At 36.2% G+C, this 13,323-nt stretch overlaps 1 protein-coding gene across 2 annotated transcripts in view; it reads left to right on the top strand.

Annotated features, from left to right (window-relative positions):
- MARCH6 (membrane associated ring-CH-type finger 6) overlaps positions 1 to 13,323 on the top strand; it is a 46,574-nt gene that overhangs the window by 443 nt on the left and 32,808 nt on the right. Inside the window, exons 2-4 of one of the 2 annotated variants that reach the window (XM_014940983.1) lie at positions 4,191 to 4,287; positions 5,147 to 5,220; positions 12,704 to 12,847. In XM_014940983.1, the coding sequence (XP_014796469.1) occupies positions 4,191 to 4,287; positions 5,147 to 5,220; positions 12,704 to 12,847 (315 nt within the window). Of the gene's footprint in view, positions 1 to 4,187; positions 4,288 to 5,146; positions 5,221 to 12,703; positions 12,848 to 13,323 lie in introns of both variants that reach the window. The other variant, XM_014940982.1, reaches the window with a different exon arrangement.

Raw genomic sequence — 13,323 nt, forward strand, 5'->3', positions numbered from 1 at the left:
GGGGGGGGGCGGAAGGCGGTGGGTGGTTTGGGTGGAAGGGGCCGTGAGGAAGGGGCTGCCCCGAGCAGGCGCTGTCATACCCGCTTCTGCAACTCCAGCGAGTCTCCGACTTCCCCTTTCAGCTGTATAATAATAACAGCAGCTCTAACTGCTGCCGCTTCTCTGGCGGGGTTAGCGTCGTTACGTATGCTGTAAAAATCTATTTGGAAAATTGAAGTGGTAAAATGATGCAGGAGCTGACATGTTTCTGTTTCTCTTCTACAAGAGCCTAATACATAATAACTTATCCCATTTTTTAAAAAAGAAGTTGTCTAGGAGATCGTAGTCACGTTTTTTTAATGTATGATTTCCTATTTTAAGGGTGTTGTTTTACTGGCAATCAAACATGGATATGTTTTGTCAGCACTTTTGCTCTCTCCGGATAATGTTGATGAACTATGTAGCTCAAGCTGATAATGCAGAACTTTCATAAACCAGGACTTCATATTGTAGCGTAAATGAAAATAAATAAAGGATGTGTGTTGTGCTATGTTTCTTGCAGTATTTGAGCTTTGTTTGTCATCTTAAGCAATAACTACAAATATACATTGCAGTAGCAAGACAGTTCCAGGGGAAGTGTATTTTGTGTCTTGGCTTTTGTTACTTTGGCATCATTTTGAATGTAGTTTTTTATCTGGTAGGACTTGACTTTCAATCTTGAGAAGATTAAAAAGAAAAAAGCTGGAAGAACATGAAACACTAGATGAAATAAGATAACACCTTTGTAGAAACGTTCTTTGGGTTGTGCTGTAGACATCTTTAGTACTTGTGAAAACAGATGGGCTAGAAAAAGTATTAGAGGTTTTTTTTTTTATCTAACTACTTTTAAAACTGCTTGCTGCAACTCTTGTCATACACCTGTAGACCAATAGTTACTTGTACTGATGAAATTATCAATGTGAAACTTTGATTGCTTGAGCTCTGGTTGCCCAGAAAACCTGGATTGTAGCAACCTGTGAAGTGGATACTCAGAAATGACCAGCTGAGTTCCTACCACTCCAGTAGCTCCTAAATCCATCTCAGTGGATTTATCGTAAACAGCATAGTTGATAATTTGTTACAGGCTGTTAACAGGGGTAGTCTTTGATCATACTTGCTTTTGCAAGGCTGAATTTGGTAAACAGAGAGACCAGGAAGAGAAAGAAGAGGGGGTTGTTAGTTACATCTTAAGGTGTTGTCTCCTTTAACTAAACCTTCGTGTTAAAGTCAACACTTGGAATTTGGACTTTTCTGTTTAAATATATATATGAAAACACATACACTCATATAGCCTTAGATATTATATTGTAGTCTTATCAATGTTACCCTCAAAAGCTCCGAGTAGTAGGATGACAGTAACTGGTATATATACTCACTTTCCATAAATACCCCTAGAATGTTACAACTTCTTCTACAGTTTCAAGCTTCAATTCCCTCTATTAGAATTTCACAACGCTTGCCAGGACGGGGAAGAGACTTCCCAAGGTTAGAAAGTTTTGAACCCTAGCAGCAGCAAAGACTGCATTAGTGCCTTAAGGAAGAGGAAATCTGTGCTTTAGTAGTACTGTGTGCCTGAACTTCTGCTGCAAAGTGTCACATGGGCTTTCCTAACTATTGGTAGCTCATTAACAGTATTATGGCCATTGTGTTTCTGATGAGTTTTGTCATTGACTGGAATGTACTGTGGGTCTGGAAAGCTTAACTGAATGGTGAAAGCTCAGGTAAGAGAGGCAGTTTAGGGTAATAAAGTTCAGACCTAAGAGGCAGATTCCTCACCTCTGAATGAGTGTGTGAGTTGCATCTCTATAGCACCTGAAAGCACCAGATACATATAATCTACACTTTTGGATATTACAGGGATGAAAATTTACTTAGAGAGGTGATAGGCAGAGAATCATACTCTAGGGGAACAGAAAAGAACTGTATTACCCAAGGTCATGCTTTCCAAAACACACACGTGAAGAATAGGATGCAAAGTGCGTGTGCAAGTAGAAAAATGGCATCTATTACACAAAGGCATTACCTCTGAACATGACAGTAGGTCATAAGGTGCATAGCTTTACATATTAACCCTTAGCAGGCTTTATTGATTTGAAGCTGTCTACTTCTTACCAGTCCAGATTGTTACTCTCGTATATGTTTATTTGGATTCATAAAACAAGGATGACTGTCTAGAAATTCTCATGGCCATTGAAAAAATAATATTTAGACTTGAAATGTTTTAATAAGCTAACAGAAGAAATCCTTTTCCAAATACAGAATTAATTTGCTTTTGGTAAAGCAAACTGTGGTTTTTCCCAACAGTCTTGAGAATAAGTAGACAATCTGCTGTGAAAGCCAACAGACCATTAATGAGTGGTTTCAGAGAGCTGTGGGGGTCTTTCATAGAACAGTGTGCTTTTTACTTGCTGTCTTGGGTGCCAGAGAGTATTCTTAAAGCATCAATTTCACATCCTGTCTCTTGAGTGGTTCTAGTGCTTCTCTGACCCTTTCTGAGGCTGATCCGGCATATGAAGGTGTCAGCTTGCTGTAGTGAAATAGCTGTGTTAGAAAGAATGCTGAGGGAAGGTGGGCCTGCCACAGCTAGTTGGTAGAACCTGCCTGTCAGTTGAAGAGACCTGTCCTGGGGAGCCATCTGGAAGTACTCTCTGTGATAAAAGAATAATTTGTTAGGTGAAGTAGTGGTTCTGGTCATTCTCATCAGCAGAGAAACCAGGGGCTCTTGACGTTTGCAGCGATATGATACGTTGCTACTCAATGTGGCAGTGGTGGAAGTACTGTTTATGTCTCTTTGTAGAGTCATCAATGGGGTATTGAATACATGTTTCTGTTAATTCTAGGTTTTAGGCCTGCATGAATGAATTCAAATCTCTTTTATAGATAGAAAATAATATTATTTTTTTTTTTGGAATTTCTTGGATTCTTGTGCTTTATGTGTAGAAACTGTTCAAAGACCACACGAAGTATGGACATGGTCATTTTGTGACCTCTTTGTAGAAAAACATTAATACTTTAATGTTTGGTACATTTTGGAACATTTTGTAGAAAATCTTTAACTTTTGGAGATTTCAACCAAGAAAAAATATACGTGATTCAGACTTGAAATTATATAGTTTTGGTATTCTTACACTGGTATTTTAAGTTAGTATTTTTCTAACAAAGGTCTCTGATACATTTCTGTTACACTCTTGCAGGTTCGCTGAGAAATAATTAACAAAAGAGAAAATCCTAAACTTAAATAGTCTATAAAAATGGACATTTTCTGTTTACTTAATAGAAGTAGGGAGGCCTAAAGGGAGGATACAGTGCATCTGTCAATAAGCAAATAAAATGCTTAAATTTTATTTATATGTAGTTGTGTGTTTAAATGTTCTGGATAACTGAATAGTATTAAAGTAGGCATCTGTTCTTTAGAGGGAGGGGTTTACACTCCTTTGCCCACAAAACATGCAGTCTTTAGTTATAAGAAAATATCAAAAATAGAGAATATAGAAGGTGTGGGATCTATTGAAATATTGTTGAAATTGAAGTTATGAAATAAGAAATAGAAAATGTCTTTCCTCTTCTGGCTGGGTTGTGAACTGCTAAACAGATGACCTTATTCAACTCAGAAAACTAACAAAATACTTATTTCTGGTTTTCTGATAAGGTTTTTTCTCGTTCATTAAAAGCACCAAGGAACATCCATGTTAGATTCAAAAGTAGCAAAAGGCATGTTTAAGTCATTGTTAGACACTGGTAAATCTCTTCTGCTCAGCCTCCCATTTAACTTCTTCAAAACCCAGGTGCAATTTTCCCATTTCAAAGTCTGCACTTCCAGGGTGATTATCCTTGGCAATCTATATGTTGTTTTAGTGATAACATTTTTAGGCAAAGAGTACCACTGCATGTAGTTTTACTGTGTCTATTTCCTAGAAATCTTAATAATATAATAAGACATGGTTTAGGTTTTTTATAATATGACCAGGCAGATAACATTCTTGTTGCTTTTTCTGATGATCTCTCAGTCTTCATGTATTGCATCAGATGAAATCTGTTGTTCGTCCTCTTTCAATTTATTCTGGCTTCATTTTGCTACATGGCAAGGTTTCTAGAATTTAATTGTACAATTTGTCTTGTAAATTTGACTTCTTTAAGCAGTAGTGTAATAAGCTCTATGTCCTTGTCAGCAGATATATGCAGAGTCTGTCGGTCTGAAGGAACTCCTGAGAAACCCCTCTATCATCCATGCGTGTGTACCGGCAGTATTAAATTTATTCATCAGGAATGGTGAGTTCTGTGTTTGTGGGCATTTTAATTTTTATCTTTTTTAAAATAAAACACATTAACATATTTCTAAAAGCAATGGTTCCTAAGTCTTCAGGTTAACTAGTAAGAAAATCCAATATTCCATGGAAATGTGTTAGGGTTTTTGATGTTTTTTTGCATGAATGGTTCATTACAGTTCGGTAATTATATATGAAAAGAAAGTATTGATAATTGTGTTTAGGACTACGGTTCTACTCATATGTCAGCTTTCTGAAAACTGAGCAGAAAAATTAGTATGTTGGAGTTTTTTCTGCCCACTTATAGTTGTGTATAAAAAGTACATTTAACCTCATAGCAAGAAGTAAAAATACCCTAGTACTTTTTAGTCATTTTGAGGTTCGTGTTTGATCAGGGAAATGCTAAAGTGAAAACTGTAATTCTGGTCTATAGCACAAATTCCTTTTGATGGTATTTTAATAGACATTTCTTCACAAATACAACAGTTCTAAATCTTAGCTGTGTGGGTATATGTGTCATATCTTGAAATATTTATAGGATTGGTGTCACTAGTGGGTGTCTATGTCAGGATATATGCTTTGAGTTACTAGCCTTTTCAATAACATACTCAGAGAATGTACTTTATCAATAATGTAAGTGATGTTGAAGAGCTGCTATTACTCGTAGTCACCTTACAGTTTTACTTTTTGAAACTTACTTGATGGCCTAAATGGACTTAATAAATGTGGTAATGTAAGTTCTGCTTGATAGTACCAATATCCTAATTTATGTTTGAAAACAGAATTGATGTGTCTTCCCTTAATGAAGGGGTAAGTTGAAGACATGTAATAGCATGTATTAACATGATACCTTTTTATTGCAGCTTAGTTCAGTGGCTTAAACACAGCAGAAAAGAATACTGTGAATTATGTAAGCACAGATTTGCTTTCACACCAAGTAAGTATATTTTACTTGTCCTATCTTTTCAGAATTTTTTTTTTCTCTTAGTATATATGATTACTTATTCATTCAGCACGATAGATCCAAACTTGTGTTTTAACTTCTATGTTCCTATTTGAATTGCAGTTCTTATGCATATTATTGCAGACTGGGTGAATTGTTTAAATAATGGATAATCTGGTTCTTCCATAATCTTACGTGAGCCATAGAAGAAGTACTATTCTGTACCTTTTCTTACTGCTTCAGTCCCACTCTTCTGTTGCTAACATTACAGCATATGCCATGTTTTCAGCTTCTCTGGTGAATTTGAGTGTTTGGAATTCTGAATGTTAAGGCGAAAGCATAGCAAAATTTGAATTTGAAAATCAGTTTCCAGTTATCTTTGAACTACCCACCTGCAGCACTATCACTTGACTTCTGTCAGTTTCAGTTCATATGATCTTGACAGATAATGCAAATTGCCAAGAGAAGTTGTGGATGCCCCATCCCTGGAGGTGTTCAAGGCCAGGTTGGATGGGGCTTTGAGCAACCTGCTCTAGTGGGAGGTGTCCCTGCCTGTGGCAGGGGGGGTGCAACTAGATGTTCTTTCAGGTCCCTTCCAACCCAAATTGGTTTAAGATTCTGTTCTATGATTTTAAGTGATAATTATTCCACTTGCATTTCAGTCAAGATACAGTAACTACCAAGCACTACATTGCCTTTTATGTTAGATTCAACTAAGTTAGGCAACTTATGGTCAAGAATGACTGAATTTTTAGGTAGTTCCCAGAGGATTCTTAATTACATTTTAACCAATAGTAGTAGGTATAAGTGAGGTCCTTTAGCGTGGTGGCAGGCTAGGCTCATTACTTAGTTTTGCTATTGCCAGCTTATTGCCTGTTGAATAGGTAAAGTTATTCTTGTGCTATGTATTTTTCTCACTGAATTTGTTTGAGGTGATTTGTTCTTTACAACTGCTGATCTCGGTTCTTAATGGTGCAGATATTTGTGAGTTAAAAAAAAATAAATATTAACTTATGTATCTGCACTGTAGAAGCTTTCTAGAGTTGGGAAAGATTATGAGGTTTGACTTTTGTACATTGGTAGAGAAACTGAGGCTAAGGAGCCAGATGGCTTGGTTCATGTATTTTCTGTTCAAAAAATCCTGTAGTCCACCTTCCTTTTGTATATTGAACCTCAGAATTTTTCATTTATCCCAACATGTTAGACCATTTTTTTAAATGATCAGCAGTGAAATGTACAATATTAACTCTGTCTTACCAATGTGAGGAGAGCAACGTATCTTATGTTGATCTCAGCAATGTTCCCTACAAGCTAATTAGCCACTTTCAAAATTGCATTCTGCTACTAGGTCCTCTACAGAATTTAGTGTGCAAGACAAGAAGACTGCATTTTTTGGTCATTTACTAGTTAAGAGGACAGGAGACTTTCCAGTTTTCTTTTGAGGGGGGGGGGCGCGGAGAGAAAAAGGCAAAAGTATATAGTGGTTTCCTTAGGGTATAGAAAAAGGAAGATGAGAAGTTCTAAATAAGTTGCACTTTATATGTGTATTACTGTTGATACTAGGAAGCTTATTCACTCCCCTTATCAACAGGAGGTGTTCCTGCAGAAGCTTAATCCTTGACTGACATAGCTTTTACCAGCACAGCTTGTAATGTAGTTGCAGATTGCGGACACGTGCGAAAACATAATTGAATTACTGTGGCTTAACAAGGTACCGTTTGTCATAGGAACCTGGAAATTGGTAATAAGTGAACCTCTTTCTTCCCTGTGTAAGAGTACTTCCTCCACATCTAGCCTCTAGCAAAGATCTGCTTGTCCTCCTGTCGCACGCTGGCCACTCCCCAGACTGAGCACCTTCAGCTGATAATGTTTTCTTCTTGGCTTTCCACGTTGCACAGTATGCTTTTGGGGTTTTTTTTCAATGAAACTTCACACAGTGGTAGCATGTGTCCAGCCTGTCTTGTTTCATTGTTTCCCTCGCACTCAACTCTCGTGCAGTTACAGTTTCCTTAGTTTCTCTTATTCCTCTTCATTTGGAAGATTATGTGGATGCTGGATCTGCTTGTGGGAGCTGGGAAAGAGTCACAGGTGCTGGGGAGAGAATGAAAAGGCAGAGATGGGATTGATGTATGTGCCAGTCATCCAAGACAAAGTTGTATCTGGTTTACAAGCATGCCAGGTTTAAAGCAGTTTCAGATAAGTTAATTCACCACAGGATGTGGTTGAATAAACACATGTACATAATTAGTATCTGTACTTCAACGGACAGGCACTAAGTTGAGAAAAATAGTGCAGTAATACCAGCGGCTCCTCTTTTAATTTAGCTTGGTTGGCTTGTTAAAGCTGTTGCTGTCGTTCTGTCAAAAATGTTCCTTTGCAAGTATAACTTTTTGTGTATGGAATATTCATAAAATATTCCTAGTGCATATATTCTTTAAATCCTGTGCTATCTTTAAGTTCTGTAACATCTTGTGACTTCTTTAGCACCTAAACTACTAGGTTAGTTAATGTTTGGAAGAAAGGAAGGAAAGAGTAGAAGGTTCAACTTGCATCCTGGCAGGAGTACAAAGAAACTGATTTTTCCTTTGAATAGTTGAATCATTCTCTAAAAATGTTTAGTCATGTAGGCAAATGACTCAATTTTCAAGTGCACACTTTGAAGCTAAATTTTATGTTTTAAAATTCATTCCTTTCCTGCAGTTCTTCAAGTAATGAATTAATACAACTATTTAAAAAATAGGAGTTTTGGACTTTTTTTTTTTAATTATGTCAAGGTGATTGTTCGTTTTTAACTCGTATGCCCTCTTTCTGAGTTTTTAAAGAGCAACTACTCTATATTCTTTTCCTTCCCACACATACACTTTCCTTTGTCACGTGCTAGGATGCACTTTTCTTGATGTCACACTAAATGTTCATAAGCACTGACCCGTGAAAGAAGGTGACTCTCTATTTCCCATTAGAAGATAATTTTCAAATTATTTCAAATATTTCAAATAATTTTCTGTAGAAGGTAACATTAGCATAAATATTTTCAAAAATACAAATATGGAAGTAGACTAGCCTGATCTTTGGCTGGAGGTTGGGGTGGGTTCATTCCTCTGCTTAGTTCTCTTTTCTGTAGAAGGTAACATTAGCATAAATATTTTCAAAAATACAAATATGGAAGTAGACTAGCCTGATCTTTGGCTGGAGGTTGGGGTGGGTTCATTCCTCTGCTTCCTAAACAGCGGTATTGCTTGTAAGCGGTCAGTATGATGTCACAAGCGTAGTTAATACACACAAGCCACATGGGTAGGATGTTCTTCAGTTTACAAATTATTATTATCTGAAGTAAGCTTTTGATAAATGCATGCAAAGTTACTAATTCAAGGCTTGCATGCACTTGGACGTCACTCTTGTGGTGTTTTAATTGTGGTTTGTCAGTGTTTTTCCTCTTTCTTGTTGTTTACCACCTTTGTTCACATGTAACTTGTTATGAAAGCTTGTTGGATCAGGAACTGTTTGTTCCTGTGAGTTGTTTGGATTGATTGAGTTCCTAAGCTATCCTATAGTGCACTGAGATTCTCCACATTAAATACTTAAAGTTAGGAGGGGGGTTAATTAGTTCATAAAACTTGATGCTTTTTTGATCATCTTAAAACCTTCCAGATGTGACATGTATAGCTTAATGTGAAAGAGTTCATGGTTCATAGATTTTTAAGGCAAAGAGCAATGAGCATCAATCTGAAATAATTGTAAAATATTAAATTATATATTCATATTTTTTAAGTAACTTCGGCAAAAAACATTGCTTAGTAATTTCATGTTGTTTGTAGTAACACTTAATAAATTACGTTCCAAACTGTTGGATCTTTAATTTTGTACAAAATGATCTGTAAGAAGCTGTGTAATTATACTAAAATGAGTGACCCATTTTGTTGGATTCGTCATTTGAAGTAATTAAGACTTTATTGAAGTATCTAATGGGCTAAATTTTTTCACCTGTTCATTTTGACAAAGTTTAACACAGTAGTCCATAGCTTCAGCATTTCTAGAAAGTCTACTTGGGAAAAACATAAACTTCTGAAACAAAATGCTGCATGCTGGCACAGAATTCGGCATGTCTGCTGCCAGCTCCAGGATGCAGAGTAAACATGCAGTTGAGATACATATGAGCATCTTGCACACATGAGTGTCATTTCATATGTTTTTTTAGACCTGTGGCTTGCATGAGAAGGGGGTAGCGTTTTTGGCCTTTTACCTTAGCTGTCTGGAGCAAAGACTATATGTCTTAAGAGTGTAAAACATATAAACATAGAACGGTGTGGATTGGAAGGGTCTTTCGCAGATCATGTAGTCCAACCTAAAGAACAGCTGGCAACCCCTGTTTTACCAAACCAGTGTTTTAGCCCATGAACTATAAAACACATGCTTTTTGTTAATGAATTATATTAGTGTTATTTCCTGGTCAGTGCACAAGGATGATTGACGTAGCAGAAAAATGGCTTGCAAGTGTAATAGTCAACAGAAAATCCATGGGTAAGAAGATTGTAAGTATGGAGATTCTGTGAAGTAGAAACTCCAACCCCCAGCCAAACAAAAAAAAAAAGCAAACCACCTAAAAACCCCACATCACAAATGATAAAAACCCCACATATTCACAAATGAAATAGCAGTTACACTGCACAGGCGTGACCTGAGTATCCAAAAAGCTTTCTAGTAGTTTTCCTGTGGGCTGGACAGCTCAAAGAAGTTGAACTAAAGCTATGAAAGCTCACTTATACTCAACCAAAGTCTGTTTGAATTTTGTGCCGTAATAGGAAAAAAGCCTGTTGCTTTAGTTGGCCTCTAGTAGAGGGATTTTTATTTGGAGCAACTGTGGTAAATATTGCAGGAAATTGGTTTCTTGGACTGAGTCAAGAAAGGTTACTGGGATGGGAATTAAGGGAAGGAGGAAGGATAAGGACAAGCGTGCGTAAGGGAATGATGGACATTGTGATAGCAGGGGTCAGCGTAGTAGTGGGGAGTGGATAAAGGGAGTGTAATGTGGAGAGAAGATAGCAGAAGATGACAGACACAAGTGGGGGGATTAGTTCTGAAAATCACTGTCAGCAAGCTTCAGCATTGCAGTGTGCTTGCACAGCAGGGGTTTCTGTCGCACTAGAAATTTTTACATTTCACCCACCTGAGGTGGGGCATAAAAGGGCTTTATCTTATCATGATCATTTCTACCATTCTAGTGGTAGAAGCTTTGTGTGTTTTGAAGTGTGGCAAAGCAGGGGAAAAACAACAGTCTTCCCCCACCCCGGCTCCTGAAATCATCAAAAATCACCAAATCATTAAAATTTGTAGCTTGTCTTCTCTGAGTAGTAGCTGTGCATTTATTTGAATGCTCAGTTGTAATCCTAAAGTCTTTAGAAAAATGAGCATGTAGAGGTGCTAACATTGATAACCACTTCAGCATTACTGAGCTAGGATGGGCACCCTTTTTTTACAGTCCTCTGTGTGAGTATTCAGTAATTCCTGAAATGTGTGTTTTTTCAAAAACTTTAAACTTTCCCAATTTCCTCCTAACAAATAAATAATTAATGCAAAGTTAATGTTTTCCTTGTAGCCTCTGTTGCAGTTCCGAAGTGTTGAACAAAATATTTTTTTTTTTTGGTAAATGAAAAAAATAGGCCTCAAAATATCTGCTGAGTTCAATTTTGTCTGAGTGATACCATAAATGTGTGACAAATATACTCTAGGCAGGTATTCTTTTAGCACCCTTAGCAAAGGTCTGCTTGTGTCCTCTGTTAATTTTCCAGAATGTTTGTTCAGTGTGAACTGAGAGATCATTAGTTAAGTCTTCAGTTGGCATTTTCTGTGGTACTACCAAATTATATACTAAATCTGTTTCTGTAATAAGAAACTTGTAAATTGGTAGAGAGTGTCAAAATTTGTTTGTGTTCTGCTTTCAATTTAGTGTTCTATGTTTTCACAGCTACACTTCCTAGTGTTATGTTTTTAGTCCTTTTTTTTTTTTTTAAAACAAATTCCAGTTCCTTGCCAGATACCTGACAACTAAGAACCTTTGAAATTTAAAACCAGTTGCTATTTGTTTTATGGTTACTATTTTGTTATTACTTTGTCAAATGTAATCCACATGTTGAAATGCACCAAACTGTCCGCATTCTTTGACTACTTCTGCATGTTGATACTGCTTTTCTATGTACTTAAATTCTCTTTACAATACAGAAAATTCAGGAAGTATCTGTGGAGAGAAAAGAGGCTGTAGAGGCTTCCTCTCTGAGATTAGTAAAAGGATGATTTGGAATGTAGGTAAAGGTAGCAGGGATGCTCATTAGGGCAGGTAGATGGCATGAAGCAGTATTTCTCAGACTTTTAAGTCAAAGGATTGTCAATGAGAGAGGAGGAAATCTTCTCTCTAGTAGTTCTTACAAAAATTGAGTTTCCTTATATAGTTAAAAGTATATGATGTTTTAAAAAATAGCCCATTAATTAAATGTGTTGAAGTCTTCAACCATAGCTGTTTCTAATGTAACTGTTAGACATCCAGGCAGCAATGTCTTTGTGCAACTCCTAACTGTAGTTACATTCTTTATTCAAATCTGATATTGATACTGTGTATTACTACTACTTAGCATCTATGTAAAAGCTAACTAAATGTAATGAAATTGTTAGACATAGATGTTTTCTAATTGTTTGCAAAAGAATAAGCCCTGTCACTGTTTTTCTTGGGTTTTTTGAGTAGGGGTGGGTTTATGTAATATATAGATGTTGAATTTTAAAAGTCAAGAAAATTAACTGTTATGAAAATGTCTATACAAGCTGAGAGATTTGCATTATGTTCTATAATAGCAGTGACCTTAGAAGAAATCTTGCATGGTATGAAATAGACTACTGTTGAAAATAGAAGTAATTCTGTGTAAATTTCACTGTCTGTAGATCCTTAATCAATTCACTTTGGATTTCCTGTCTGTGTGGTGATTTCACTTTTCTGATTTTTGTGTGTGTGCTGTTGGATAGCAAGCTGAATCTAATTTATCTAGCACAAACAAGTTGACACTATGTAAAATTGCTAATTGCTCTTATTTTTTATGCTCTTTCTTTGAACTAGGTTTATAAATAACAGGGGTACTTTGAGGTAGTGCTAGGCTAATGAATTTATAATCTGATTTTTTTTGCAGGCTTGAGCTTATTTTGAAAAAATCAGAATTTACAATTGATAAATAAAGCTATTAAGAAAACTTCTCTAAGTCAAAAACTAGCATGGAGTTTATTAATTTTTCCATTCCACTCAGTACACAATGTAACAAATGTGTCCTGTTAAGTTTTTTTTTTTTGTTATTTGTTCGGGGTCATCTCTTGGGAATCTATAAAATACACTTATTCTTCTAGTAAGCTTTTGGCAAATACAAACATTTTGTAGTTGCCAGGAGTTTTATATAAATGCCCTTTAAGGAAGAACTGTTTCCTAACTGCCTTTTCTACACAGTTTATTCCCCAGATATGCCTTCACGGCTTCCAATCCAAGACATCTTTGCTGGACTGGTTACGAGTATTGGCACAGCAATACGATACTGGTTTCATTACACACTTGTGGCCTTTGCGTGGTTGGGAGTAGTACCTCTTACTGCATGTAAGTATTAAATTTTGGTATTGTAAAACTATTTTATGCAGGAAAATATGGCATTTCCTGCAACAAAGTTTTGTGAGACCATTGTTGGTGTATTTAAAAAAAACTAACATAAATTCAAAGACACTATTTCACAGAATTTTCACGCAGAAGTTCTAGCTATTTGACTCTTAGCCAGCAGTGCAATGCAGGAATGTGTTCAGAGATATGAGAAAATGCATAAAAGGGATTTTAAACTTCTTATTCCAATAAAACGCCTCTTTTCAATTATCTTCTTTAACATCTACATGAGAGTTTCTATTGGATATCATTTATTTATATTAGGATAGAATAATTGTCCTGGTTTTTGTAGCCATCTATAAATGAAAGTGCAATATTTTTCTTAGTATGAAAAGTGGAATTCCTTTACAGTTGTACATAAATTGATTAGTAAAACTCCTCTTAAAAATCTTAAAGAGGTAAAGGAGTTTAACAGAAAA

Source organism: Calidris pugnax, unplaced genomic scaffold, assembly GCF_001431845.1.
Source record: "Calidris pugnax isolate Ruff unplaced genomic scaffold, ASM143184v1 scaffold8, whole genome shotgun sequence".
Lineage (NCBI taxonomy): Eukaryota > Metazoa > Chordata > Aves > Charadriiformes > Scolopacidae > Calidris > Calidris pugnax.